Genomic DNA, 24,650 nt, shown 5'->3' with positions numbered 1-24,650 from the left:
TGCACTTAAATTATTGATTCAAATACAGCTGGCTGGGTTTCCCTGGGTTCCTTTGTTTACAGACCTCCTGGTGGGGGTGTATCCTGTGCCTGTGATTAGTCCACGTCTGAAAAATAGGGTGCTGGTGCTGGAAAGCTTCTCTCCATTGTTTGCCTTCCACATTTGTCATCGGTTCCGGGCGCGCTGATTTTACTGGCCTCTGGCCTCAATCCGCTTCTTTCTCAGGGCTTGTCCCAAACCTCCCCTGTCCCAGTGATGTTACGGACACTATCATCCACCGTGGCCGGAAGAGCTTCTAATCCCATTTCCAGGCCCAGGGTGGGCCGTGAGCCACCCCACCCCCATTTCTGTCACTCGACTCTGGACACCTGCCCCCTCTCAGTGCTGTCAGTCGTGTCTGTGAGCCGTGCTCCCTCTGGTTTGGCTCATCTGGCTCTCCCTTCCTCTTTCTTTTCCCACTGCTCCTATTTCCCTGGGTCTTGCTCCAGGCTCCTCTTCTCGTTTTTGGGCCACATTCATGGCATGTGGAAGTTCCCAGGACAGCGATTAAACCCGCGCCACAGCAGCAACCCAAGCTGCTGCAGTGGTAACACTGGATCCTTAACCAGCTGCACCACAAGGAAACTCCCCCGGCCCCTTTCCTTGATGGCCGTCTTTGTTCTCTTTTCTCTAAACTCAAATTCAAATGGAGATTATTCTTTTTTTTTTTTTAATGGAGATTATTCTTGATTGGTCTTCCTAGAATACGCTATTCTCTTCCTCTTAAACCTGCTTTTCAAAAACCCCTCCAGTAGCTCCCCCTCACCTGTAAGACAAGGAGCTCAATACCGGGAAATCAACCCCGGAACAATCCGCAGAGCTGGTTCAGATTTCATCATGGGTTACACTTAATTTTCTGTCATAATCCATCATAGAAATTATCTGTTTCTACTCGAGCCTATTTTCTTCATATCCCTGCCCAATATTTTTACTCTCGCTTCAAATCTTTATATGCACCATGGCACCAAAGTCAGGGGCTCCCTTGTCCTGCTTCTGGCCCTGTTCCTTGCTCCTTGAGTGATCCTGGGCAAATTAACTGACCTCTCTGAGCTCTGGTTTTCTCACCTGAGAAGTGACAACACCTCATGGGATTTTTTTTTTCAATGTTTTAATTTATATTTATTTACTTATTGATTTGCTTTTTGCTTTTTAGGGCCATACCCGAAGCATATGAAGGTTCCCGGGCTAGAGATCGAATCGGAGCTACAGCTGCCGGCCTACACCACAGCCACAGTCACTCGGGATCTGAGCTGCCTCTGCGACCTACACCACAGCTCATGGCAACGCCGGATCCTTAATCACTGAGCGAGGCCAGGGATTTTTTTAAAAAAGTGTAAGGCACTTAAATTAGGCACATCATGTAACAGGCGCTCAGGAAATGTCAGTGTTTGCTTTCTACCCTCTTGCTACAAGTGTTTTTCTCACAATTGAATGGAATCCTTCTCTTATCAATAATGTTCAAAATTAGTCTCGCTCTGACACATCCCATCTCTCAGCAGTCCTGCCCTGTGTATGTAGAACATTTAATTAGAATGATCCTGATGACATGTTCCACCTTCCTCTTGAATGTATTTTCATTTCTTTTTTTGTCTTTTAGGGCCACACCCACAGCATATGGAGGTTTCCAGGCTAGGGGTCTAATCGGAGCCGTAGCCACTGGCCTACGCCACAGCCACAGCAACGCGGGATCCGAGCCACGTCTGCAACCTACACCACAGCTCATGGCAATGTCAGATCCTTAACCCACCGAGCAAGGCCAGGGATTGGACCCACAACCTCATGGTTCCTAGTCAGATTTGTTTCTGCTGCGCCATGACGGGAACTCCTCATTTCTATTTTTAATCTAATGACAACACACGGTACTTAAGGGCTGAGACCTCAGTGCTTTAATTTCTCTAAGTCAACAAGTTGGATAAGAGCCAAGGATTGGTGGCGTCTGCAGAACAAGGATACTTGTATCAACCTCATAGACTTTTGTAAAGAGTAAATGAGTGATTGCAGGTGAAACACTTAGCCTGGTGTCTGACACAAACTGAAAACCTTGTAGCTGCTGCTACTGGTCATGATGACACCTGCTCGGTTGTGTTGCTACTTGGAGATTTGTCCTTGGATATCAGAGAGGGAATATGTGTCTACCTAGATTTGGATTTAGATTTCTTTCTTTTCTTTTTTCCTTTTTTTTTTTTGTTGTTGTTGTTGTCTTTTTAGGGCTGCACCTGTGGCATATGGAGGTTCCCAGGCTAGGGGTCAAATTGGAGCTATAGCTGCCGGCCTACACCATAGCCACAGCAATGCGGGCTCTCAGCCATGTCTGCGACCTACACCACAGCTCATGGCAACGCTGGATCCTTAACCCACTGATCGAGACCAAGGATTGAACCTGCATCCTCATGGATACTAATCGGGTTTGTTAACTGCTGAGCCATGACAGGAACTCCCAGGTTTAGATTTCTTAATAGCTGTTTGTGCTTCACACTCCAAGTATAAAATAAAACCAAAGGCTTTCAGGGCCATTCTTGCTCTGAAATTGCTTTTTATTCTATTTTTTAGTTTTATTTACTTAATAAAAAAAATTTAAGGCCACACCTGCGGCATACAGAAGTTCCCAGGCTAGGGGTCAAATCAGAGCTGCAGGTGCCAGCCTAAGCCACAGCCACAGCCACGGGATATGAGCCACATCTGTAACCTACACCATAGCTCATGTTGACTCTGGATCCTTAACCCACTGAGTGAGGCCAGGAATTGAACCTGCATCCTCATGGACACTATGTCGGGTTCTTAACCCACCGAGCCACAGTGGGAATTCCTGAAATGTTATTCTATCCTGTCTTCTCTTCCCTAAGTTAGAGAAGAGATTTTAATAATAATGTCATAATAATATCAATGATGATAGCAGCTAATATTTTCTGAGTGTTTGTTATATGCCAGGAACAGTTCTAAGGACTTCTTGGGTTAATTTATCCATCCAGTCTTCACCACAACCCTCTGAAGCAGGTTCCATTGTTCCCAGTTTATGGATGAGTAGCCCGAGGCACGGAGAGCTTGAAATCTTGCCTAAATTTGCATCGCTTGTAAGAGCAGGACTTGGGATTGCAAGTCAGGCCATCTGGTTCCTAAAAAGTAGTTGGGATACATTTTTCCTACTGTTAGTGGTTCCAAGAGACAAGGAATGGAAAAATATTCTGTTTATTTTTATCTATTATTTGTTCAAAACGTGATACCCAAGCCCAGGGAAGCTGACAATCAGTGAAGCATAGAAGCCCTGACATTAAATCAATTGGACGCATTTCTCTGTTTTTAAATCCCCATCCTCAATTAAAGTGGCAATCAGATTAGCCAAGATTGGCCGGAAAGCAGTGAGCATAGGGGAAGCCAGAGAGTCCCGAAAGGCTGGGCTTCTGACAGCTCCTGGTTGTCTGTGAATTCAGACACAGTCTGGTCAAAATTGTCTCCTCAGGGAGAATTCAGCTGCTGTTTAATTCCACTTCCAATAAAATCTGTCTGGAAACTCGGCCTCTGCCTCGTCCCCCAAACAGGTTTGCGTCAGCATGTCCTCTTGGTTTTCCGATCCCGAATCTTCCCTGGACCAGGAAGGCCAGAGAAGATGCCCCCGCCACTGGGCTCCTGATCCTGCAGCCATGAGGTGCCATTCGATTCCCTGATCCCCGATAAACCCAAGCCAGGCTCTCCCTGTACAATTCCTGGCTTCAATTACCAAGGGCAATTCACCACATCATTCAGAATAATGAAAAATTGGAAACGGCAATGGGAAATGATTAAATAAATCAGGGTCTGGTCAAAAGCCGGAATGGTAAATAGCCATTAAAATGAGGCTCTGCAAAACATGGAGCAAGACGAGAGGTGTCACGATATAAGAAGAAAATGAATAGATTTCAACATTACGCAGAGTCTCCTTTTATATGTATATTTTAAAAATATGCCTAGAGAGAAAAACCAGAACAAACGCACCAAAATTTTAATAGTTAATCGTGAATAGTGTGATTATAGGTGATGTGTACCTTCATTTTCATTTTTTCCTATTTTCCAATGGAAAATATACACCTATTTTCACATGTTTATACATGTACTTAGACACACGAGCGTGTTATTCCTTTGAAAATCAAGAATTAGAGTTAAAGAAAAAGGGAAAAAGAGAAAAGAGAACCTTTTTGGCTTTCTTAATGTTTTCCCCTTTGCCCGGTGGCCGATTTTTCCTTTTCATGGATTCAGCGGTGCATCCCAGCTCTCTCTGCCCCTAGAGATCCAGCTCGGGCCTTGCCTCTTCCAGGGAGGCTTCCTGGACTCATCAAGCTCCCAGAGATTTCTTTAGTTCTATGGACCTCTTCTTCGTCTCCTCGTGACGCATCCACCTTTAAATGTGTGTGTAGGGGGGTCTCATGTCCCCAAATAGAGAGCCAGTTCTTTGACGGTAGAAGCTCTGCCCCACCCCAGCCAGCAAGGACTGTGCGAAGGGCTGAGGTTCCATTACCATCTGCTGGACCCAAGACCCGGCCCTCGCGGGAGGTACTTCAACCTCACGCCCCCTTTTCTCTCTGAACCTTGTTCTGTTTCCTCCAATTCATTTGAAAGGAGTGTCTGTGCCGTGAGCCGTGGGTTACATTTTGTTGTAAATTGTTTAAAAAGAACTCGCTTGGCTTTGGAAGGGACGAGCAAGTCTCAGCCTCTGCCTTTCACAAGGGGATTGGAAAGCTAAGAAAATAAATGGGAACTATTTTGAGCAAAAAGCCATTTTCCTTGATGAACGGGGAGAATGGCGTTTGATGTCTATAAAAGGGAAAAAGTAAGGGCTGGGAGGGGAGGCGACTTCCCTGGGTCTCGCGCTGATCAAAGGCATCCCACGTCATGCCCGCTTCCCTCGAGTCCTGCTGGGCTCCCGGGACTGTACTGAGGTGAGCGGGAAAGGAGACCTGAGGAATTTACAGTTTATCTGCAGGGAGAAAATGCGAGTCACAGAAGTAACTTCGCCTGAGCCAGCAGGGGGAGAAGACTGTGTCGAATAATACAGCGCAAAGGGTGTCCGGACATCAGCTGGCAGAGGGGAAGGAACGCCTGCGGTTGGGGGTGTTATTAACAAAGGTCTTCTAAGGAGGACGCAGCAGGTGCTGGGGTCTCCCCCCCCCGCAAGTGTGATGACTTCAAGGTCCCCCGGACCGTGGCTCTGACTCTGCTGCCTCTTTACTGTCTCCAGCCTCCGCCCGGGCCCTGTCACCTGAATACTCTCTCATCCACAGCTGTGGGGCTCTCCATGGCTGGTGGCTCCCCCGTCGGCTCCTGTGACCACCCGGCTTTCTCACAGCTTGGCTCTGATGTGGCCTCTGGCTGCTGGATGAGAGCTGTGCCAGGAGGAAGGACGCGAAGACAGAACAACCCCAACTTTTAGAGGGCAGCCCCTGTTGAATGCTGAAGGGTTGGCGTTTAACCTAAGGCCGAGCCGCATCGAAGCGTGGCTACGAAGCACACTAAATAAAGCAAAGATTTCCCTCTAAACTACCCAGAGGATGAACGGAAGCCTGGAGACGGGCTAAAGTAGCATTTACAAGGACTGGATATCCGGTGACAAGGAGTGTCCTGGCATGGCGGCTGTGGCAAAAGTGAGCACAGGATGAACCTGAGAAATTGTTGAGGATACACTGTTGGAAAAGTGAGGGGTGAATTAGGGCAGCCCCGTGGCAGAAAGGCACATGCTGTGGGACTTTGAGCAGGGTGTCTAACCTCTCTGATTCTGCGTCTTTATCTATAAAATGAGAGTCATAGCACATACTTCAGTGCATTGTTATGAATAGTATACAAACTATTTGTAAAGTCCTTGGCCTAGTGCTTAGCACAGGGCAGGTGGGAAACCTGATATCCTTCTAGATGCTGAGGATCAGCCTGGCAGGGGCTGGAGCAACCATGGAGAGGAAGGAGTCTAAAGGAACTCATACGGTATCTCAGGGGGCCTGGCAGGTGATGCTGGGTTCGAAATATGGCATTGGGGGATGTGGCCTAGATGTTGAAAAGCATGATGTGTTTAGCGTTTGACCTCCAGTCACCCTAAGTCGTGGGTAGCTCTGATCAAGGGGACAGATCAGTCGAGGAAATAGGATCAGGCAAGCAGACAAAGGAGAGACAGGCTCGGCATGTAGGAGCCGTGAGGACACTGTTGTTGCCAGGTGGGAGGTCCAGAGTCCACGAGACTGCCAGCAGCTGTGAGACCTGCCATCCCAGGCTGCCAGGCAAAGAGCTGGGCCAGTGCTTCTCACCCTGGCTGTGCGCCAGCATCACAGAGGCACGCCTCTGGCCCCTCGGAGATGCAGTGGTGATTATGATGAGCTGTCAGGACCGTAGCCACAGCCCAGGCCTGGAACCAGCAAGCAGGGCTTGGTGGCCGGGGCAGGAGCAGGGTTGGGGGTGGGCAGGCAGGGGGCTAGGCAGGGCAGAAGGAACCTTGACCCCAGGCTACCCACCACCCTAAGCACCCTCCCCAACACACACCTGGAGGGAGATTGGCCCCAGGGGGCCTGGCTTTGGGAGCCACAGGTGAGGACCCCAGCAGGCGGGCTGGGCAGGATTCCAGAACTGGAGTCAGTGGTTCTCCAATAGAAACGTACCCCTGGGTCCTCCTAGGAGAATGTCTTGCAAGTACCCCGAGATCTTTTGCTAAATGCCTGTTCTCCCCTTACCAACTTCGAAATTCATGATTGCTTTCCTCTCAATCATCCCCTCTTTCTTCATTCACCAGGTATCTGTGACCCCTCCCCTTCCTCCTCGCCACAGGTTAGACCCTGTTCAGGCTCCGGGAGACAGCGGGGACAAACAGGCTCCCCCCCCCCCCACCTTTTCAGCTGCCCCTGAAGCATATGAACGTTTTCAGGCCAAGGACTAAATCTGAGCTGCAGCTGCAACCTACGCCATAGCCGTGGCAACGCCAGATCCTTAACCCACTGTGCCACAGTGGGAACTCCCAGGCATGGTTCCTACTCTCCAGGAACTTACCTTCAAGTGGGGGAAACGGAGTGTGGACACAAAGGAAGTATGTCAGTCACTAAAAAGTGCTATGAAGGGGAATAGATCGGCCTAGAAAATTAGAGGAGGATGGTGGTCCAGGAAGTTCTTCACAGTTAGGTGACCTTTGGGCAGACACCTTAGGGAAATGAGCATGGGAGCCTGGAGGACAGAGAAAAGAACATTCCAGATGGGAATTATTAAGTGCCAGGACCCTGGGGCAGGATCGTGCAAGGGGGCCCCTGAGGCTGGGGCGGGACGAATTCCTGGGAGGTGGCAGCAGGGGCAGGGCCACTGAGTGGCAGTGGCAGGTCTAACCGTTCTTAGAGTTTTGAAGTTGGAGGAAGTCACTCAGTGTCCCTGGACTCTGTTAATCCCACTGATATGATTTCTCAGTAACCAGAGCAACTGCATGCGTATTAGTAGAGTTGGCCCATTTCCCTCTCCGCCTTAAAATAGCTCTAAAAATATTAGATAAGAGTCCTAGGGACAAGAGGACCCTTATTAAATTTGCTTTTGGCATCCCATGTTTGGGTCTGCCAGACATGGTCCCCAGAGAGAGAGAGAGAGAGAGAGAGAAAGGGCCCTGGTGAAAAAGTGCTTCTTAGAAAAAAAAAAGCTCAGAATTTGAAAAGTTCTTTCTTGTGCAGGCACATGGCTGTGAGTTGAACTCCATATACTTCTATGATGAGACATTAAGAATAAATACCATTAGGAGTTCCTGCTGTGGAGCAGTGGGTTAAGAATTGTCTGTAGTGGTTTAGGTCGCTGCAGAGGCGTGGGTTCGATCCCCGGCCGGGCGCTGTTGTTTAAAGAATCCAGCGTTGCCTATGCCACAGCTGTGGCTTGGATGCAATCAGCTGTGGCTCAAATTTAACTAAAGAAAAAAAAAAGAGGGAGTTCCCGTCGTGGTGCAGTGGTTAACGAATCCGACTAGGAACCATGAGGTTGAGGGTTCGATCCCTGCCCTTGCTCAGTGGGTTAATGATCTGGCGTTGCCGTGAGCTGTGGTGTAGGTCGCAGATGCGGCTCGGATCCCTCGTTGCTGTGGCTCTGGTGTAGGCCGGTGGCTACAGCTCCGATTCAACCCCTAGCCTGGGAACCTCCATATGCCGCGGGAGCGGCCCAAGAAATAGCAACAATAACAACAACAACAACAACAAAAGACAAAAAAAAAAAAAAGAATACCTACCATCAGAAAACTAAAAATCTATGTATATAAATGTATCACTTAATATCTCGTAACCAGGAACTGTTTTCAATTCTTTTTAATAGTATTTTTTTATTTTTTTATCTTTTTTTTTTTTTTTTTTTTTTGTCTCTTTAGGGCTGCACTGGCAGCATATGGAAATTCCCAGGCTAGGTGTCAAATTGGAGCTGTAGCTGCCAGCCTTCACAACAGCCACAGCAACTCAGGATCCAAACCATATCACGACCTACACCACAATGCCGGATCCTTTAACCCACTGAGCCAGGTCAGGGATCGAACCCGAGTCTTCATGGATACTAGTCGGGTTTGTTACCACTGCTGAGCCATGAGGGGAACTCCTTTCCTTTCTTTTTAAATATCTTCTCTTCTTTGCATTTTTTGCCCCTGGCCTTGTCGTGGCTACTTTGAATTCACCTTCTTCAGGCTGGATGCTTTCTAAGGGTGCCTGTGGGGTCCTGTCACCCACCGAGCTACTCCTGGCACCCAGAGGCCAGGGCTCCTGACCAAGCCCTCCAGCTCTTTGCCTCATCAGAGAGGAGACCTTTATCTGCTGCTTCGATTACCTTCCCAGGAAGCATGGAGGGCTTTCTGCCTTATGGCTGAGATGCCAACAAATCTCTTTAGTTATATGAAGGTCCCTTTCTAAAATAGAATGGCTAAGAGGGCAAATAGCTTGGGGTTTATTTTCCCCAGTGATTTTTTCTTGTGTTTCTTTCCTTTAATCAGGACATGATCAGCTATATGGCTTCATGGTTGTCTACCCCATCCTCTTTTGATTGTGATTGCTTAAAAACAAACAAACAAAAAAAACCTATTAACTTTTTCTATATTTCCCCCCCAAACAAGGCTATTAGCTTTGCGTCTCTAACTTATTTGCCTTAAAACTGGGTATGTAAAGGGTTAAAAAACAACAACAACGAAACGACAAGCAAGCAAGCAAACTCCAGAGCCCAACATAGCAGAACAGTTTGCACATACTTGGCAGATATACTGGTTTCCTCATATAAATACCCTCTCCCGCCCAAATGACTCCAAGTTTCAACTGTTAGAGATTATTTTATTTGACGTTAAGCTTTTAAAAATGCATATACCTTCTGGAAGATTATTGATCAGCTAATAGCATCTCGTGAACTAGATAACAAGATCACTGACACAGGAGATTTGATTTTCTTAGGAGCATGCTAATAAGGGCAAGTTTCTGGGATCAGCCTGAGCAGCATGAGGTCCCCAAATGCCTTAGCTTGGAGGACAGGGAAATGAGAAGAAAGGTGAATGACTGTAAGGAAAAGCAGTGGGTGAGGAAAACAGAAGAAAATGGCAGAGGGAGCGGATAGGGCAGCCCTCTTTGTGGGCCCTGCTCCTCCTTCCCTCTTTCCCCTGAGCGGTCAGGTCCTCGCAGCACCAGAAGCCACTGAGCGCTGGTGACCCTCAGAGCTCCAGCCCTGGGCTCTCCCAGGAGTCTGAGCCTCCTGAGACCACCTGGACAAACCCCCTAGACATCCCCACCGCCCGGCCCCAGCCAGCTCTGTTTTCTCCATCTCAGTCAAGGGGCTTGTGGTCTCCAGTCGTTGGAACGGAAAGCCTGCGTCCTCTTTCATATCTTTCTCCTCACAGAGCCCCACGAATCTTCCAGATTCTGCCCTTTCCTCTCCCGTCTGGATAAATGTCACTCAGTTCAGATATTCGCCCTGGACCGGGGGAGATTCCCTCCCACTTCTCCGTCTTAAATCTGTGTGCAGTCCTGTCCTGCATGCCACCTCACCCACCGCTCATGAGGCTCCCAGAGCTCCCGGTTAATTTAGGCAAAACCTAAACTCTTCAGTCTGTGGCTCAAAGCTGCCCTGTCTGGCCCCCGCCTGGTCTGTGTCTTTCTTTGAGGGAGCCCAGATCGTGGTTCCTTCCTCCTCCTGGTGGCGCTGGTCCTGTCCCCAAGAGCTGCTTTTGTAAAGCTCTTTGTGTGATGAACTAATTCCCACTAAAGTAATCCCCTCTTTTCTAACCACCCTAGGCTCAATCCTTCCAGGGCACATTTGTAGTTGGAGTTGAGCGTTTGTACAAATAGGTTTAAGCGTTAACTGGGAGAACGAGAAGGCAATTATTTTGGGGGGTGGGTGGACTTTCCCAGGCCCTTCCCCTCCATCCTCTCCCCTCCCCCAGGGCCCTCTGCCCCCTCCCCATGCAGGGAGGGCGTGGCTGAGATGTGCCAGGGAAGGTGTCTCCGGAGGGAGGGGGGAAAGTGGAGCAGTGGTTGCAATCGAGATCTTTTTATGGTAGAACCTAGAACCAACTTTGTATTTCCCCAACATTTGTTTTATTGGTGTGGATTTCCTAACACCGTCAGTTCACAGCATCCAAATGCAAAGAAGGAGCTCCTGTCAGTCCTCGAAATGGAGTGGCTTCAGCTTTTGGAAAAACATACGTCATTAGTCTTAGCTTTTCGTTTTGCCGCAGACTGATGAAAGGCTCCTGGGGCGGGGAAGGGCTGGTGCGGAGAACCACCCACTGGGTGTCCCCCCACCCCCAAGCCCTCCAGTTCTCCAAAGGTAAAGCTGCACTTTCAAATGTTAATAATTAATGGCAATGTTAATTTATCATAGTTTCCCATAACGTTCTCTAATGGAAGTGGCCCCAGGAGAGAGGATAGTAAAGGAGATTGAGAACCAGAACGGGAAAGAAGTGGGGAGCAAAGGAGGGGGCAGGGGAGGTAGGGCAACCCCTCTTCCAAGCTGTGTCCATGCTCCAGGACACTGGGAAACATTCTTGGGCCGCGGGAGGCAATTTTATAGTCTTGTCCTAGAGCGCGCGCGTGTGTGTGTGTGTGTGTGTGTGTGTGTGTGTGTTTACACGTGTGCATACACACGTGTGCTTTGTGGCTTGGCCTCCTGAACAAATGCTGGTCTGCTGGCACCTTTCTCTGATCCCCAAGCGAGAAAGGCCGATGTCCTGGCATGGGGGTGGGGGTGGGGAAGCCGCGGGAAAGACGGAGGTCCTGGCGCTCTGTCTCCAGCCTGGGTTTGGTTTCTTGCAAGCACCCTGCCTGGTCCCCTCAGCCTGACCAGAAGGCTTGGCTCACAGCTTTTTCTCGTTGCCGTTCCAGGAGTGTGCGGCTGCTGCGGTGCCCTGCGCCCCAGGTACAAGAGGCTGGTGGACAACATCTTCCCCGAGGATCCCGAGGTGGGTCGCCTCTGCCGCCGTCGGGCCTCTCACTGGCTTACACCATCCAGATGCCTGGAGGGGAGGCCCAGCGCCGGGCCCACGTGGACAAGCCAAAACCGTGGCTGCAGCCCTGTGAGCGGTCAGAGGCTGTCAGGAGCCTGACGCCTGAGCAGCTTGGCTCACTCTGAAGTCAGGATCTGCAGAAGGCTCTAGCAGTTTGTCTTGGTGTGCTCTGTGCTTTTGGCTGCCTCACTCCTGTCTCTCTGGGTGACAGGTCCTTGAGCCGCTAACTCTCTTGATGGTACCGTGTCCCTGCTGTTGAGGGTGGGCATCTGCCTTCTTGCGTTTTGGCTCTGGAGCCCAGGTCTTCTCCGCGCTGCCTCTGGAATCTGCCAGGTGTCAGGTGAACACACACCTGGTTTTTTGGTTTCCAAGCTGCCCTCCATGGTCAGGTGGCATTATGGGTCGTGTAGTTTTGGAAATGTTGGCATCTAATGTGCTTGACTTGATCTCTAGGAATCAATCACATCTTCTTCTTTTTTTTTTTTTTTTTTTTTGGTCTTTTTAGGGCAGCACCTGGGGCATATGGTGGTTCCCAGGTTAGGGGTCGAATCAGAGCTGTAGCCACTGGCCTACGCCCCAGCCACAGCCACGCAGGATCCAAGCCACGTCTGCAACCTACACCACAGCTCATGGCAATGCCGGGTCCTTAACCCACTGAGCGATGCCAGGGATCAAACCTGTGTCCTCATGGATGCCAGTCATATTCATTTCTGCTGAGCCACGATGGGAACTCCCAATCACATCTTCTTGATGGGCCAGCGGAGGGTCACATTTCCAACACACCCTGGACAGTTCCCTGAGAGCTGCAGAGCTGCCTTCTTCCTGTTCATATCTTGGTGTATCTAGTACTTTTTAATTCTAAGTCACTTTTACTGAAGCCTTGTCATCCATTTGTATACACACACATACACACACCTCTACACACACACACATGTATATACATTCATGTACATACACATACACATGTGTAAACCCATGTAGTATACACATGCACACACATATGTACATTTATATCACTTTTGTTTTTGTTTTAACTTTCTAGGGCCGCACCTGTGGCATATGGACGTTCTCAGGCTAGGAATCAAACTGGAGCCACAGCTGCCCGCCTATGCCACAGCCACAGCCACACAGGATCCAAGCAGCATCTGCAGCCTACACCACAGCTCAAGACAATGCTGGATACTTAACCCACTAAGCCGGGCCAGGGATTGAACCCGTGTCCTCAGGGATACTAATCAGGTTTGTTACTGCTGAGCCACAGTGAGAACTCCCATCACCTACTATGTTTATTTATAGCTAAAAAGCTTGGGGCTACTTTGGGAGTTCCTGGAGCGCAGCAACTCTGATCAGCCCTGTATCTCGGAAACCCACACGTGTCTGATAGGCCCTCCGGTAAAGGTTGATTGCGTTGAAAGATGACTTACCCTTAGAGCTGAACCCTTCCAGCCAGAGCATGGCCACAGGCGGGTGATCTGTCTTTGGCAGGATGGCCTGGTGAAGACCAACATGGAGAAGCTGACCTTCTACGCCCTCTCGGCTCCAGAAAAGCTCGACCGCATTGGCGCCTACCTCTCCGAGAGGCTCATCCGCGACGTGGGTCGCCATCGATATGGGTAAGTAGCGTGGGGCAGGCGAGAGAGTTTCTGAAACTACATGATATATGTTGAGGGCAAAGCCGAGGGTCCTTTTAAGAAGAGGATGATAGACTAGGTTATTGAACAGCCTGAGAAAACGGGGGCTGGGATGGAGGCGTGGGTTCCCTGTGCTCTTTCCAAAAGCAGGGTAAAATGTGCTGCTGCTGCCACGATTGGGGAAGAAGGGGATGTTGGCTTCCTAGGAGCACCTGTTAGCATCATTTACCACTGTTTCTATCCAGAAGCCCTCACACACCGTCCAGCCCAGAATATGCCCTTATTCTTGTCAAACCTATCCTGACTCATTCAACTTACTCTCAAAAAAAAAAAGAGGAACCATCTACATTCTACTGAGAAGGCAAGGTGAGGGGTGATTTGTCCATTGAAAATACACTTAAGTGGAATATTTATCAGTCTTCTGAGAGGAAGGACTTGCTATGTATAGAATAGAGAAGGAGTCTTAAAAAAAATGACTGATCCATAGATTTAGCTGTCAAACATGTGGACTGAAATACGAACACCACCTTCACTTACTAAATTGATTTTTTTTTTTTTTTTGTCTTTTTAGGGCTGCTCCCGCTGCATATGGAGGTTCCCGGGCTAGGGGTCTAATCAGAACTGTAGCCGCCGGCCTACACCAGAGCCACAGCAATGCCAGATCTGAGCCGCGTCTATGACCTACAACACAGATCACGGCAACACTGGATCCTTAACCCACTGAGGGAGGCCAGGGATCAAACCTGAGACCTCATGGTTCCTAGTCGGATTCATTAACCACTGAACCACGTCGGGAACTCCTAAATTGATTTTTTTAAGTGTATGTAATATTGAGTATTAACCCAAGGATGGTGAAATGAGAGGCATTTTCATACTTTTCTAGAATGAATGCAAATGGCTTGACCCTCTCAAAAAATTCAGAAATTTTGAAACATAGAGCTTCGCAAACTCTTTTGTCCTTTGATCCAGCAATTCTATTTCTATTCCACTGAATCAATTTTAAATATAATCTAACTTTATAGATGTCCCTTATAGTATTTTTTTTTTTTTTTTGTCTTTTGTCTTTTTAGGGCCGCACCCAAAGCACATAGAGGTTCCCAGGCTGGGGGTCAAATCAGAGCTGTAGCTGCTGACCTACGCCACAGCCACAGCAACATCAGATCCGAGCTAAATCTGTGACCTACACCACAGCTCACAGCAATGCCAGATCCTTAACGCACTGAGGAAGGCCAGGGATTCAACCTGTGTCCCCATGGATACTAGTCAGATTCGTTTCTGCTGAGCCAGGACAGGAACTCCCTGGTAATTTTTATAATACTGAAAATATGGAAGTTCCCCTTGTGGCTCAGCAGGTTAAGAACCCGACTAGCATCCATGAGGATGCGAGTTCATTCCCTGGCCTCACTCATTGGGTTAAGGAGCCAGCATTGTCACAAGCTGCAGTGCAGGTCACGGATGCAGGTCACGGATGCAGTTCAGATCCCGAGTTGCTGTGGCTGTGGGATAGGCCGGGAACTTCCATATGCCAGGGGTGCATCCCTAAAAAGACAAAAAAAGAGAAAAGAAGTAACTTAAGTGTCCAACAAGAGAGAATAGTTTAGTACATTACAATGTTTATCACTTGGGAAAATGTTATCTAGCCAATAAAAGGGTATTTATACACATGCTTTCCATGTAATATGGAAAATGCCTTATGTAAATGAAAAATAGAATATGTAATTATATACACAGTATTTAAATCAAGCTAAAAACAAGAAATCTCAATGCCTAGAAAATATAGTAAAAACAAATATGCCAAGATACCGAGTAATCATTTTGTGAGCCATGTTGCTAGGGGTTTTGTTTTGTGTTCTAAGCTCCCTTTTTTGTGGGTTTCCTAAATATTCTCTATTGAGCATGCATTATTTCTTTGGTGAAAAAAGTCACCTGCAGCACATACCAGTTTGCCGCCCCACCATGCTGCCACAGTCTGGCTGAAGAGAATCTAAGACGCCCCTGGTGGCACTGCCAATGGGGCAGAGGGCAGGGTGGATCTAGGGCACCTGCTCCTAAGTCCCACTGGTTCCATTCTCCACAAAGCCTTTTCTCTCCATCCTCTACCTTCCTCTGCTCCTACCTTTCTCAGGTGCAGACTCTAAATGGTGGCAGTGGCCTTGGAAATTGCCTCCCTGCCTCCCATCTCACCTGTTCCGGCCCTTCCAGAGCCATACCGCTCGGCTCTGATTTTTCACAGCACAGGCCTGAAGCTCTACTTCCCTGAGTCCTTGACCGTGCAATTGCAGCCCCTCAGCTTGATTTCTGAGGGCTTCCCCTCCCTGCCCCTAACTTGCCTTCCACCCACCGGCACCCGCCACACCTGCACTAGACCCCCTCCAGACGGACTAGCTGACAATCTGGCCCCTCAGCCATTGCAGTGCTCTCAACCCCGGACCCCCTTTGCTCCCCACCACCGCCAACCAAAGCCCATCAGCCCCACTGTCCGCCAAGACCCCGTCCTCTGGGTGAGGAAGGTGGAGTGAGAACCACAGAATAGAGGTTTGCATTGTGCCGACAGCACACAGAGGTCCACACTTCCACAGGACCCGCAGCCACGCTTCAAAGCTATCCCTGGTGGAAGGGTTCCCATTGTGGCTCAGAGAGTTATGAACCCAACTAGTCTCTGTGAGGGTGAGGGTTCAATCCCTGGCCCCACGCAGTGGGTTAAGGATCCGGGGGCATTGCCGTGAGCTGTGGTGTAGGTCGCAGATGCAGCTTGGATCCCGTGTTGCTGTGGCTGTGGTATAAACCGGCAGCTGTAGCTCCAATTTGACCCCTAGCCTGGGAATGTCCATATGCCACATATGCAGCCATTAAAAAAAAAAAAAAGCTATCCCTAGTGTAAAACCAGGCCCCCCCAAATTCATTTCAATGATCTCCTTATATAATAAAATTTGGTAATATGCTCAATAAAAAGGGCGCGAATATACCGAACATGCTGATTATATAAATTGCCTTGACATATTATAAAACAGGGTCAAGCAAGCAAAAATGTCTTTATCCTAGACTGAATCCGAAACTAATATGCTAGCAATAACGTTCAGCACTTAATACTAATTTTGCCTGCCCTCTCCGAAGTGATGGCTCTCTCAGTAAAAACCTCGTGGAGCCAGCAGAGCCACTTAGAAATATTCCATTGCGCTTAGAACTGCAGTTCAAAATTGGTATCATTCTGTTAAAAATAGCCATTGAAGTCTCAGTATTTAAAACCTTGACAGCCTCGCTGGGAACTCTAGTCATAAACATTTGCAGAGGGAGTTCCCATTGTGGCTCTGAGGGTTAAGCACCTGATATAGAGTGTCTGTGAGAAGGCAGGTTGGATCCCTGGCCTTGCTCAGTGGGTTTAGGATCTGGTCTTGCCTCAGCTGAGGCTTAGGTCAGAGATGGGGCTCAGGTCCCATGTTGCTGTGGCTCTGGTGTAAACTGGCAGTTGCAGCTCTGATTCAACCCTTAGCCTGGGAACTTCCATATGCCATAGGTGCGCCCTGAAAAGAAAAGGAAAACATTTTTTGGAGAAGAAAATCTGTTCGATCTGTTCTCCTGTTCCCGCCTCCCCATCTCTCCTTACCCACCACCATGGACCTCACCATTGATGGCAGCTTTGAAAGAGCAAAACACTCACATGCAGGAGTTCCCCTGTGGTGCAGTGGGTTAAGGACCCAGTGTTGTCAGTGCTATGGCTTGTGTTGCTACTGTGTTGACGGAGATTTGATCCCTGGCCCGGGAACTTCCGCATGGCATGGGTGTGGCCAAAAAAAAAAATTTCCATGCAGACAGTCTGAGGTGCTGTCTCCCTGCCATCATGCAGGTGTCTGTGCTTATGGATTGACCATACGGACATGAACCTTGGGCTTCGGACTCCGTGGCAGATCCGCCCTCCTCTGTCCCACGGCCTCCCTGCAGCATTGCCCATTCCAGCCATATGTGCTTGGGTGTGCTTAGCAGCAGCAGTGATAACCAGATGTGGGCAGGGAGAGGATAAGATGCGAATTTCAAGGTATCGCTCCTCGTCGTGGGCTCTGAGGGGCAGAGCAGCCAAGAGTGAGAATTCCTCAGAGTTTTGTCCTTCTTCTTTGTCCGTTTCCCTTCCGGTTCAACCCAGCTGCTAGAACACCCCTAGAAACCAGAGCACAAGGGAGGTAGCCGCAGTGCTGGGTGAGACGCAGGGTCGGCTGGCAGTGACCGCGTGCACAAGTCCATGTTTGGATCTGTCAGGTTCCCCCAGGCCTGGAGCCCCAGAGGGTGGAGATGCCTGTGTTAACAAGGGGTGGGCTGCTCCCCAAGAAGCCTGGCCCTGGAGCTGACCTGCGGCAGGGGCGGAGGCTCCTGAGATACACAGGCCCCAGAGGGACCTTGAACCTGGTTGGAGGACAGAGATAGGAGATAAATGAGAGGGTCATCCTTCCTCCCTTGGCTGAGGTCCGCCCCTACTTCTGGGTTCCTCAAACCCAGAAGGTTCTGTCCAGCAGTAGGGACATGACTAAATACATTCAAATTGCCCAGAATAAGAAGTTCTTTGTCAGGGCTGCTGCTCTTGGAGTGATTCGCAGGCAGGGACTGGCCCTGCTAAAGCTGCCCCCTCTTCTCTCTGCCTGCTGGTCCCCACCTCTGGTCCTGGACCTGCTTTCCTCTCCAACCAAGTCTGGTCCCCAGGCTTTGCCAGCTCCTCTTTTCCTGGAGGCTCCCAGGGCCACTCCTGACTGAGTGGAAGGTGTGGCAGCAGAGCCAGCTGCCTCTTCTGGAATTCAAGACAAAGTACTTCCTGCCTGGCTCCTGAGCACCAGGCCCCCTGCAGCTTTGCCTCAGTTGCTATAACTCGCCTTCTGCCTTCGTTGGCCTGTGACTCTCAGTTCCTGGTGTTATAACCTGCCAAGTGGCTTCTTCTGATCTTAGCTGCTGCCCATGAACCCTAGCCCATCCCGGATTCCTTGGGTTCTGCCTTCTTCACCTGCTAGGAAGCCCTACTAATACATCCAAGACCCTCAGTCCTCAGCTGCGGCTGTGGTCTCTAATCTGCTCTTGCTTTTTCCTGGGGCTTCTGTGGTGGACCAGTCCTAACCAGCTCCTTCGGGCTCCAATGACCCAGTCAGGCCAGTTTCTCTGATCTATTATTACACTGGGCCCCTTTCAGGACACCACACATAGGTCAGATCTCGGGTGAGACTGACCCGTCTGGCCCCAGTCCTCTTGAGTGGCCATCACCTGGAAAAGTCCATGCTCTGTTCCCTTTGAGAGTCTAGATTTAACGGGTAAGGCATATCCAGGAAGGTTCCAGGGTCCCACTGACTTCTAAGCTTCGAAGACACTTTGAAAAGCTCCAAGGTCACAAGTTCGATCTTTCCATCCCTAGTGTGAGAATTGAAGATGGGGGTTGAAGGAAAGAGTAAGCCAAGAACCAGGCCTTAAACTTCTTCACTTTTCAGTTTCACTTCCACTGTAATTTTCACTTTCCATCAAAATTTCCACTCCTGGTCGGAAGCCAATTTTTTTTTTTTTTTTTTTTTTTCCTGGCTAGCAAAGGATGGTTTTCCTTATCGGGATTTTTCTGGGAATTTTTTTACAGGAAAAGGAAAAGCAGCAATCTCAGCTCTGGGATTTGAGAGGCCTTCTATTTTCTTCTCTTGCCAAATCCCACCCCACCCCTTCCTTTCCCTCATTTACACTCTGTGAAATCACGGTGAAACCCTCCCTACAGAAGGATGCTGGGATAGCTCATGAAGGAAGAGATGTTGGAGCTCCTGTTGGGGCTCAGTGGTAATGAGCCCAACTAGCATCCATGAGGACGCAGTTTTGATCCCTGGCCTTGATCAACGGGTTAAGGATTCACCGTTGCCATGAGCTAGGGTGTAGGTCGCAGATGCAGCTTGGATTCCGTGTTGCTGTGGCTGTGGCGTAGGCCGGTGGCCATGACTCCAATTCAACCCTTAGCCTGGGAACTTCAATATACTGTGGGTGTGGCGCTAAAAAGACAAAAGACAAAAGAAAAAAAAAGAGTAAAAGAAGAGATGTCCACACTGCCTGCTTCTACTTCCCACCTGCCATGTTTGGTTGCCAGAATGTGTCTGGGTTTCTCTGCAGGTCATTAGGAAGGGTGCTGGCCCAGGCTTCTCCAAACTTGCAGGAGTCGGACTGCTTCACAGTCAGCACAGGGGACCTGGATGCTGCCGGGACTGGTCCGCAAGGCACGGCAGGTCTCCTGCACTGTGACTGTGACAGCCTCGGAGGGGCCAGGCTATCTCGAGCCAAGACTGGCCGGCTCTCCAGGACCAGAGGATCATGACTGCAGCAAAGGAACCCAAAGGCCCAGGGCTGCCTTTGCATTTAAAAGACACTGAGGGAGTTCCCGTCGTGGCGCAGGGAATAACGAATCTGACTAGGAACCATGAGGTTGCAGGTTCGATCCCTGGCCTTGCTCAGTGGGTTAAGGATCTGGCATTGCCGTGAGCTGTGGTGTGGGTTGCAGACGTGGCTCTGATCCCGAGTTGCTGTGGCTCTGGCATAGGGTGGCAGCTACAGCTCCGATTAGACCCCTAGCCTGGGAAACTTTATATGCCACGGGTGCAGCCCTAGAAAAGGCAAAAAGACAAAAAATAAAAAAATAAAGGACACTCTGAGGACCCAACGGGACCAGAGGCATTTGTGACTGTGCCCAGAGACAGCTATTTACTAACATTTTCATTTGATGATATTAAGTAATAATAATAACTGACCTGGCTCGTATAGGTAAAAGAAATAAACATTTTACAAAGGGGAGAGTTTCAGAGTGGAGGGGCTGTTTTTCTTCTGCTTGCTTGGTAGAGAAGTTAGGTCCGGGGTACTGAAGGAATGGTCGCTGATGTGTTTAGAAAAGGACGTTTAGAAGGCGTCCTGACTGCTGTTACTTCATACACTCGGATTTGCAAAGCTGGCTCATGTGTGAGGCGCTTCGGATGCGCAATATCTGAAAAAGAGCAGCTGTCGCTGGAGCCTCTGCGGAGCTGTGTTGTGATTTTGCGGTGCCTTCAGAGCTCATCCTGTCGTCATGCGTTCTTTTTATTTAACCAAACTCTCTTTTAAAGCAAAGACTAGCTAATCAAGAAATTTGTACTAGGGGAGTTCCCGTCATGGCTCAGTGGTTAATGAATCTGACTAGGAACCATGAGGTTGCAGGTTCGATCCCTGGCCTTGCTCAGTGGGTTAAGGATCTGGCGTTGCCGTGAGCTGTGGTGTAGGTCACAGATGCGGCTCGGATCCCGAGTTGCTGTGGCTCTGGCGTAGGCTGGTGGCTACAGCTCCAATTCGACCCCTAGCCTGGGAACCTCCATATGCCACAGGAGCGGCCCAAAGAAATAGCAAAAAAAAAAAAAAAAAGAAAAGAAATTTATACTATCTGCCTAACCCTCAAAGACAGGTATGATTCGGATCAAGACATAAAGAAGCACGCATCTTTAATTCACATATATTTACGCATATAAACCTGACTCCGGGCAGCTTTATCATTTCAAAAGCCTGTATCGACTGCTTGTCCTCTGTCTTTAAGAGAAGCCTTTGGCTACTTGCTTTGACTTAGAGGCATCAGCCTGACTCCTTAGCACCCAGGTAGGTTTGGGAGTTCTCCACTCACTCTGTCTTTGCCTGTGCTTTCTTTATCGGGAAGTTCTTTTCTTTTTTTCTTTTTTCTTTCCTCTTCTCTTCTTCTTTTTTTTTTTTTTTCTTTTTATGGCCACACCCATGGCATATGGAAGTTCCCAGGCTAGGGGTCAAATCAGAGCTGTAGCCCCTGGCCCACACCACAGCTGCATCTGAGCTGCATCTGCGACCTACGCCACAGCTCACTGCCACGCTGGATCCTTCACCCACTGAGTGAGCCAGGGATCGAACCCACATCCTCCTGGATCCTAGTCAGGTTCTTAACCCGCTGACCCACAGTGAGAACTCCAGGAAGTACTTTTCTACTCCACGTGGCTTGGCCCTTGGAGTAGAGGGCTGAACTCTGTAATGGACATAGGAACCACACTCCGAGTCTGTGGAGTCTTGTGAAGCTCTGCCCTCCTGCAGGATAGAGTCGTGTTCAGCCTTAACTTCTCTTTCCTGGGAGGGCAGACACTTGAGTTGCTCTGGGTTGCTCAGGATTCACTTTTATTTGTACCCGCGGGTTTCTAAAGCACTCCTAAACCTGATTAGCAGATACTTGTGTTATTTAGGGTATACAGAGACTCAAGAATACTGTGGCTCCAGCAATAAGGAAGTATTGGTTTCTCTCTCTAATGCAACAGTTCAGTCTGGTCGGTGGACTCCGCTCCACAAGGTCACCCAGGGCTTCCACCTCTGGCTGTCCGGTGGCTGCCACTCTGCAGCCAGCAGGAAGAGGGAAGAGTGGATGTAGAGGGCAGTCCCCTCTTTTAAGCAAGTGAGGCTGACCTTGCTTGCATCACGCCCCCTCATTTTAATGGCAACATTCAGTCATGTGACCTCACCGAGCAGCAAGGGAGGCTGGAAAATGTTCCCAGTGAGCAGCTACAAGCTCAGCTAAACATCTGAATTACTAGGGAAATGGGCAAAAATAGATTCCAGGGGAGACATGTAGCATTCTGCCCCAGACACATAACTCTTTAATGAAAATCACAGAGATTTTTAACCAGAAGAGTTTTGCAGAGGCTCCCTTATTAGAAGTTAAAAGATAACCTTTCTTGAGGGATGTCTACCTTGTTTTCTTTAGAAATGCAAGTGCTTCCTAAGTGAGGGCTTGTACCTTTCATGATGTTTCTTTTTTGACCATATGCCTGTTATGTCACTCTCAGGGAACAAATGTGGGTTTGAGCTTGGACACATTCCTAGTTCTCATGGGGAATTTGATGTGCGGCAGTTTTCTTGAGATTTAAGAGAAGCATTGAATGACTGGGGGTTGTCCTGCAACGGCTAGTCTGGAAAGGACTGGGTGTTTGTAGCATGGAGAAGAGAACAAGGAAAACGAGAGTGTTGTTTTCAAGTGGTTGAAGGGCCGGCAGGTCGAAGAGGTTCAGCCCTCTTTTTTGCTGCTCCTAAAAGTGGAATTACGAGATAAAAGACAGAGGTCATTATGCTTTGCTTGAAATGCAAAGAAGTTTTTCTTTGGTGGCCCAAAAATGGGATGGATGGACTTCACTGCTGAGCTGGTCACCATTGGAGGTCGTATATTCCTACTTTCTGAATGTATGCACTTGGGTTTTTGATTTATAGAAGAATTAAGTAGTTAGGGACTTAGAACTGACACAGAGCACCTTCTTCATAAGGAGAAGAGAATTTTCATTCTGTGTCTATCTTACTCTCCAGGAGGTGAAAATGCCTCTTGGGCAGGGTTGGTGTTACCCAAACATGGTCACACTGGCAGCCATGTTGTTTGGGTCGTACTTCGTTATAGAACCTGGGAGGGCTTCGAATACAAATCTTGCAATTTTATGTTCTTTAACCTTTGCAGTTGGTTGGTCCTCAAGCCCCTTTCGGATTCTTCATTAAGTTTTCCACTTTCTCCCCACTCTAGTGTGGGAAGGAAGGCCCTTTTCTTCTTTGGAACCCTCGTGGGATGTCATTTTTTCGGGGAGCATTTCTTATTTCCCCTTTAAAGGAAATATCTGTGCATTTATCTTTTTTTTTTTTTTTTTTTTTTTTAGGGCTGCACCCATGGGCTATGGAAGTGCCCAGGCTAGGGGTTGAATTTGTGCTGTAGCTCCCGGCCTACCCCACAGCCACAGCCATGCGGGATCCTGGTTGTGTCTGTGACACCACAGCTCACGGCAATGCCCGATCCTCAACCCACTGAGTGAGGCCAGGGATCGAACCTGCATCCTCATGGACGCTAGTCGGATTTGTTTCCACTGCACCACAACAGGAACTCCCTCTGTGCATGTATCTTATATCTCCAATTCTAGCCTCCTTAAGTCAAAGGATTTCTTCATCCTTACCCCCCTGCAATGACTAGGACAGAGCTTTGCCTCAGTGGGTGCTCAACAAACACTTCTTAACTTGGACTGAAGAGTTCTCTGACCTCCCTGGGTTTAGGTTCAGAAGCTGCTCTTCTGGGCAGCAACAAGTCTTGTGTTTGCTCAGGAAATTGTTGGTACATCTTGCCTGTCCTCCTGTTCTTCGTGTGTAAAATAAGGGGCTGCATGAATGCATCTCTAATCTCCCTTCCAGCTCGGCTTCCTTCTGGGTCTCAGCGCTGGGCTGGAGTGGGCACTCAGCGGAACGGCTGTGCAGACATTGGCAGCCTGTGGACGAGCCGCGTTCCCCAGATGCTGCCCACGTGGTCACTGTGCTGTCACCTAGATTGCCCCATTCACCGGGTTGGGGGTGGAAGGGGTGTGAGGCCGAGGGACGGCAGTGGCACCGCTCTCCCCAGGTACGTGTGCATCGCCATGGAGGCACTGGACCAGCTGCTCATGGCCTGCCACTGCCAGAGCATCAACCTCTTCGTGGAGAGTTTCCTCAAGATGGTGGCCAAGCTCCTCGAATCGGAGAAGCCCAACCTCCAGATCCTCGGCACCAACTCGGTAAGGAGGCCTCGGGGCTCTGGGGGTGGGAGTGTGGGGAGGGGGGAAGGGGGGGAGAACCTTTAGGTCAGCATTGTCCTGATCCATTTCTATTTGGTTTCTGCTGTTTAAAAATGATTTTTCCGGAGTTCCCGTCATGGCGCAGTGGTTAACGAATCCGACTAGGAACCATGAGGTTGCGGGTTCGGTCCCTGCCCTTGCTCAGTGGGTTAATGATCCGGCGTTGCCGTGAGCTGTGGTGTAGGTTGCAGACGCGGCTCAGATCCCGCGTTGCTGTGGCTCTGGCGTAGGCCGGTGGCTACAGCTCCGTATGCTGCGGGAGCGGCCCAAGAAATAGCAACAACAACAACAACAAAAAATGATTTTTCCCTGGAGTTCCCGTGGGGGTGGGGTGCAGTGGAAACGAATCCAACTAGTATCTATGGGATGGGGGTTCGATCCCTGGCCTCGCTCAGTGGGTTAAGGATCCGGTGTTGCCGGGAGCTGTGGTGTGGGTCACAGACACAGGCTCGGATCCTGCATTGCTGTGGCTCTGGTACCGTAGGCCAGTGGCTACAGCTCTGATTCGACCCCTAGCCTGGGAATCTCCGTATGCTTCAGGTGCAGCCCTAAAAATAAAAGAATTAAAAATAAAAATAAAAAGGTAGTTATTCCTTTGAGAGCAGAGGGGGCCCAGTGCCCTCAGAGCGTGGCCCCTGACTCCACGGGGCATACTTTGTTTTTGGTTTTTTCTTATTACTCAATGAATTTATTACATTTATAGTTGTACAGTGATCACCACAATCCAATTTTATAGGATTTCCAACCCACAACCGCATGGGGCACACTTTGAAAGCTGTCCAGGTTATGCTGCTTTCAAAGGGAGGATAAACTGATATTCACAGGACAGAGGCATCAGATAAGTGGAAAGATCACGGGGAAGCAGGAAACAGGGATTCTGGCGTCGTTCTGCCCTTTCCTCGCTGGATAACCTCTAGCAGGTTATCTTTCATGAGCCTCTTT

At 49.2% G+C, this 24,650-nt stretch overlaps 1 protein-coding gene across 5 annotated transcripts in view; it reads left to right on the top strand.

Moving 5' to 3' along the window:
• Positions 1–24,650, top strand: part of EFR3B (EFR3 homolog B) — an 88,207-nt gene that overhangs the window by 24,264 nt on the left and 39,293 nt on the right. For all 5 annotated transcript variants that reach the window (XM_021087771.1, XM_021087770.1, XM_021087769.1 and 2 more), the window contains exons 2-4: positions 11,352–11,428; positions 12,959–13,086; positions 23,498–23,648. In XM_021087771.1, the coding sequence (XP_020943430.1) occupies positions 11,352–11,428; positions 12,959–13,086; positions 23,498–23,648 (356 nt within the window). The remainder of the gene's footprint in view (positions 1–11,351; positions 11,429–12,958; positions 13,087–23,497; positions 23,649–24,650) is intronic.

Source organism: Sus scrofa, chromosome 3, assembly GCF_000003025.6.
Source record: "Sus scrofa isolate TJ Tabasco breed Duroc chromosome 3, Sscrofa11.1, whole genome shotgun sequence".
Lineage (NCBI taxonomy): Eukaryota > Metazoa > Chordata > Mammalia > Artiodactyla > Suidae > Sus > Sus scrofa.
Note: the sequence above shows the minus strand (reverse complement) of the source record. Positions and strands in the feature narration are given on the sequence as shown.